This window comes from Macadamia integrifolia, chromosome 14 (genome assembly GCF_013358625.1).
Source record: "Macadamia integrifolia cultivar HAES 741 chromosome 14, SCU_Mint_v3, whole genome shotgun sequence".
Classification (NCBI taxonomy): Eukaryota; Viridiplantae; Streptophyta; class Magnoliopsida; order Proteales; family Proteaceae; genus Macadamia; species Macadamia integrifolia.
This window is the reverse complement of record NC_056570.1, coordinates 27,148,550-27,153,848: the sequence shown is the minus strand read 5'-3', so window position 1 is coordinate 27,153,848 and position 5,299 is coordinate 27,148,550. Positions and strand designations below refer to the sequence as shown.

Here is a 5,299-nt window from a genome sequence, read left to right as displayed (position 1 = left end):
AAAAAAAAAAAAAAAAAAAAAAAAAAGTTTTCCATTATTGATGTTGACCTTGTATGTCTACAATGATAAATTTATCTTGCAAATACCAATTTCTGTTGCCTATCCTTGCATTTTGTTTGTCCTGTAAGGCTTTGAATTGAAAAAGAATTACTTGTACCATTTATCCTTCATTCAATTAAATTAATTGTTACTGTTAGTATCTATGTCAATCTTGGATCTTAAGGAGTTCAATTGTATCTTGCAATGCTATATGTCAGTTACCAAATATTTCTTTTTGTCTCACTTAAAAGGCTTTTCAATGCAGGGTAAGGATAAAACAGCTGAGGAAAGAAGGATCGCTATTTGCATTTTTGATGATGTTGCGGAGCAGTGCCGTGAAGCAGCTTTGAAGTATGCATTGTCTGCAAAATATTTAGGCTTAAATTCATTATTGAGATTGAGTGTAGTTTTTATATTGTTTTTATTTTGTGTATTGGTGGAACAGATATTATGATACTTACCTTCCTTTCCTATTGGAAGCCTGCAATGATGAGAACCCAGATGTTCGGCAGGTTTGTGCTTTGATTAGTGCCAATGGTTGTTCTGATTCCTTTTAAGTTTGCAGTTTGTTTGCTTCTTTTTCCCCCATTTGAGATCAATTTCATTTGCCTTGCTCCTCGTTTTTTGGTGGGGATGATTTTTCTTCACATTTTTTATTTTTATTTTCAGGCAGCTGTATATGGTATTGGTGTTTGTGCAGAGTTTGGAGGATCTGTTTTTAGACCTCTCGTTGGAGGTAGATTTCATGTTCTTGCATTTCTTCTAAAGTTAGGCCTCTCTTTTTAATGATTTAATTATGTTACTTTATACTGTTTAATTGGCTGGTTGCAGAGGCTCTTTCGAGACTAAATGTTGTGATAAGGCATCCTAATGCACTCCATACAGATAATGTAATGGCATACGACAATGCTGTTTCAGCTCTTGGGAAAATATGCCAGTTCCACCGTGACGGTATTGATGCTGCTCAGGTACTTTTTCTGGTTCATGTGTCCAGTGTTGATTTTTGTGGTATCAAGTGCTTGACTAAATGAGCATTAATGTATATTCTGGAACCTTGGCTATAGTAAAATGTTTTGCATGTTTTGTTAACCATTTATTTTCTTTAAGAGTAATCTTTCTTTAACAAATGGTTGGCTATCCATTTTTATTAATCTTTTGGAACTAAAATGCCTCTTTGTTTTTTTGTATTTGTCTTCTATGGCAGGTTGTTCCTGCCTGGTTGAGCTGCTTGCCAATAAAAGGTGATCTAATTGAGGCCAAAGTTGTGCATGACCAGCTTTGTTCAATGGTTGAAAGGTAATAAACTATATATGGGGCATATTGTCTTGTGATTTCTTACAGGCTTCATTCTTGTATTACTAGTTGTATAGTTTATTTTTTTCTTTAGACGTGCTTTCACTATACGATCAAATTCAAGTTACATATTCATGTTTTTTTGCAGGTCCGATAGGGATCTTTTGGGCCTGAACAATCAATACCTTCCCAAGATTGTTGCAGTCTTTGCTGAGGTACGTTTATTTTTTTGGTTCTATTTGGCTACCCCTAAGTTTAATAAGAATAGATGCATAAGGTAAATGCCAGATGAAAGGAGGAGAAGCATTGTGGTTCAGATTTATAAAAATAAAGGTGTTCAAATCTATAATAACTATGGAGGAATAAAACTTATGAGTTGTGCTATTAAATTATGGGGGAGAATAATTGAAACCTGATTGAGACGAGAATCTAATCTATCGAATAACCAATTTGGTTTTATGCCATAAATATCAATCACAGAAGCCTTTTATTTGCTTAAAAATCTAATGGAAAGATTTAGAGTTCCTAGAGAGTTAATTTGGTAAGTATTAGAGAAGAGAAATGTTTCAAGTGTTTGTGTGGATATATATATATATATAATTACAATTGGATTACATAAAGGGTTTGCGCTAATTAGGGGTGCAAGTTTGGCCCTGGTAGCCTGCATAGGGTCAGGCCCGAAAATTCTGATCTTGAAGGCTGGCCCTTTGAAATTTTTTGGCCCTGAGTCAGGGTTAGGGCGGATGATGGTTGATGTCTGTGGCCCTCCTTGAGCTCGATCTTGATTTTTCACCCTGACTTTTTTGGCCCTAATTTGGCCTTGCTTGACCCTGATTTATTGAGTGTTTGATGGTCAATTTTTTAAGTTTTGGTAATCATTATTCACCATGGTTGTATAAACTACTTAAATTTCTTATCTAATGATATTTTTTTGATTTAATTTTTATTTCGCTAATCAATTCCAAGGGATTTAGATGCAAAGTCAAATGAATATTTAGTTATTTCATAGTTTGTAGGGTCTGGGTATACCTGGGGCCCTAGATGGCAAGCCAAGGTGAGGGCCAATTAGGGACATCCTAGCCAGGCCCTGTCCAATCAGGGCTGGCTTGGGCTGGACTAAGCCCTGTAGGGTTGGGCTTGGGTTGAAGTTTTTAGGCCTTGAGTCAAGGTTCAGGGTGGGATTGGGCCCAGCTAATGGGACTAAAGGTTGGGCTAGGGTTTTAAGAAGCCCGGACCAATTGCAGCCCGAATGCTAATCATAGACGAGCTGACTGGCGACATTCAAGATCAAATCCCTTGGTTTATGCTTTTTGCTGATGATATTGTTTTGGATGAAACAAAAGTAGTGATAAATGTAAAATTAGAATTATGGAGATCAATCTTGGAATCAAAAGGTTTTAAGACAAGTAGAACAACAATAGAGTATATGGTGTGTAACTTGAGTACCAATAGGACTGAAAGTGAGGTGGCAAAATTGACGATAGGGAGGTACCACGAAGTGAAAATTTTAAGTACCTAGGTTTAATCATAAATAAAGACGGAGAAATAGATGATTATATTACCCAAAGAATTATAGTGTTGTGTGTCCATACATTATTGTGTGACGAACAATAATGTATGGAACTGATCAGCTGAATGTTGGGAAGTGAAGAAACATATAAATATACTTAGTGTGGTTGAAGTGAGGATGTTGCGATGGATGAGTGGTAGAACTAAAAAAGTCAAATGAGGAATGAACGCATTAGAGATGATATAAAAGTAGCTACTATACATGATAAGTTGCGATAAAGTTTTTTGAGGTGGCATGGACGTGTAACAAAGGCCTTTGAATGTTTTGATACAATAGGGTGATTTGATTCAAATTGAAGGAGCTAAAAGGGCCAGGGGTAGGCTTAAAATGACTCTAGGAGAAGTAGAAAAAAAAAAAGCATAGCTTAGGGCTAGTAACAAGTATGTTTTTTCTTGGATGAATTACAAGTATGGTTTTGAATAGAGCTAATTGGGGAAAACGGATCCATATAGCTGACCTATTTAGTTGGGATAAGGCTTAGTGGAGTTGAGTCTTCTATTGGCCACCCCATCATTCTTCCCCACGACCATGTTCTCTCCTTCCCTCTGAAGTACGGGTGCCACCTGTTATGTCTACTGGTCTTGGTATGGGTGCCACCTGTTATGTCCACTGGTCTTGGTATGTTTATTTTGACATTTTTGTAATGAACATACTATTCACTATAATTAGTTTGCTTGGGTTGAAAAATGTTGTACTTGAGAATATGATGCAAATTGATAAATTTATATATTCTGGAATTCAATCAGTTTCATAAATGGAGGGTGGGATCTGAAATGAAAAATTCTTGTTCTCTCAACTTTTGACACTACAGTATTTATTTGTATGGCCCATGGTCTTTAGTATCGGGGCTGATTGGGTTGGACATGTTGCTTGGTTTCTAGTATTTTTTTTTTTCATTGTGGTTATTATTTTCTGTAGGTTCTATGTACGGGCAAGGATCTGGCTACAGAACAAACTGCCAGCCGAATGATCAATATTTTAAGGCAGCTACAGCAGACTTTACCGCCTTCTACTCTGGCATCAACCTGGTCGTCTTTGCAGCCTCAGCAACAGCTTGCGTTGCAATCCATCCTCTCTTCATAGTTTTTGGATATTTGTTTTGGCATCTCGTCGTTCCTTTGGGAGAATTGCTGCATTTAGTCGGTTTGTTTCTAGTATAGGTTCATTACCCATTCTTTTCCATAATGTATTTCCATCATTCCTTTGGTGTGGAATTCTCTGGCGATGCGATGTTTTTGTCAAGTTGAGGTTGAAAGTTGTGCGGTGCAAGAAAAAATGTTTTTGGTGTAGAATGTGTATATTATGAGCGTTATTCATAGTCTGGCTGTGTCCGGAGGAAGGGAAAAAGGAGATGGCTTTTGGTCATTGAGGCCGTCTTGTTGGTTGTTGCGAGGTTGAGGATTGCTAATGAGGCAATTCTTGTTGCAGTTTTGGTGTTTTTAATATATTTTTTCTCTTTGCAAATGTGATAAACTTTGATATTTTATTATGTTATTATTTATGGTTCCATTATATGTTCATTCACTACCTTTGAACTAAATGTCTCCTTGGTCTGTGCAAACAAAAAAATTCTGACCCATAGTATAGCATGAGTGATTGGTTCGATTGGGCGTAGTATTACTACATCTTGTGTTTGATGACTTCTAGATTGTCATTGGAGGATTAATTACTGAAATGCTAGAAATAGTTTCTTGTTGACTGCTAATAGTTTGTGGAATGATTTGAGATTCCTACCGAAGAAAAAAAGGAATGATTTGAGATAAATGAACGAGTATTGCCAGTAACTGACCTGCAAACTAAGGTCGAAAAATATTTCAGGTCATTGTATATTTTAAGAGGTTGCAAATTACTGCGGCCAATGACAGTTTAATCTTTAATTGAGGCAATCAATGATAATGACTTGTACAGGAAAAAAAAAAAAAAAGAATCAATGATAGTGACTTCTATTGGAGTTGTTCGGACGCATTGGGAGTGGATTATTTGTGAAAATTTGGAGTCTTTGATCAGTGTATCTTCTCAGAGAGGTTGGACTGGATATAAGCCATCTGAGGTAATTGAAGGATGTTTAAACCATGGTATTATATAATAACAATTTGAATGCTGTAGTTTGTGGGTAAGAGTAAATGAAAGAAAGTTTTCCTCCATCGCAAGGTAAGGTTTAACACACCATTCTAGGGTTTTAGTATGTTTTCCGAAATACCTTCTTTATACCGCCCATGTAAATTGGCCCATGGTCAAGGGATTTCTCTTCACCGTGACTCAATGAAAGTTTGGTCCTCAATGAAAAGTATGCTTGGTCGTCAGATTAGATTTTCATATCATTGATTGGGGCATGTTCTTGCTATAGACGAAGGTCAATCCATGGTCTCTCAATTACATGGGATGGGGGGGGGGGGG

General features: G+C 36.7%; 1 protein-coding gene across 1 annotated transcript in view; it reads left to right on the top strand.

Moving 5' to 3' along the window:
• The window catches only part of LOC122061596 (importin-5-like), a 21,924-nt gene extending 17,498 nt beyond the window's left edge, over window positions 1-4,426 (top strand). The window contains exons 14-20 of the mRNA XM_042624962.1: window positions 305-390; window positions 485-551; window positions 709-775; window positions 871-1,007; window positions 1,244-1,335; window positions 1,481-1,547; window positions 3,821-4,426. Coding sequence (XP_042480896.1) covers window positions 305-390; window positions 485-551; window positions 709-775; window positions 871-1,007; window positions 1,244-1,335; window positions 1,481-1,547; window positions 3,821-3,985 — 681 coding nt within the window. The 3' untranslated portion in view covers window positions 3,986-4,426. The remainder of the gene's footprint in view (window positions 1-304; window positions 391-484; window positions 552-708; window positions 776-870; window positions 1,008-1,243; window positions 1,336-1,480; window positions 1,548-3,820) is intronic.
• Window positions 4,427-5,299: the final 873 nt, after the last annotated feature.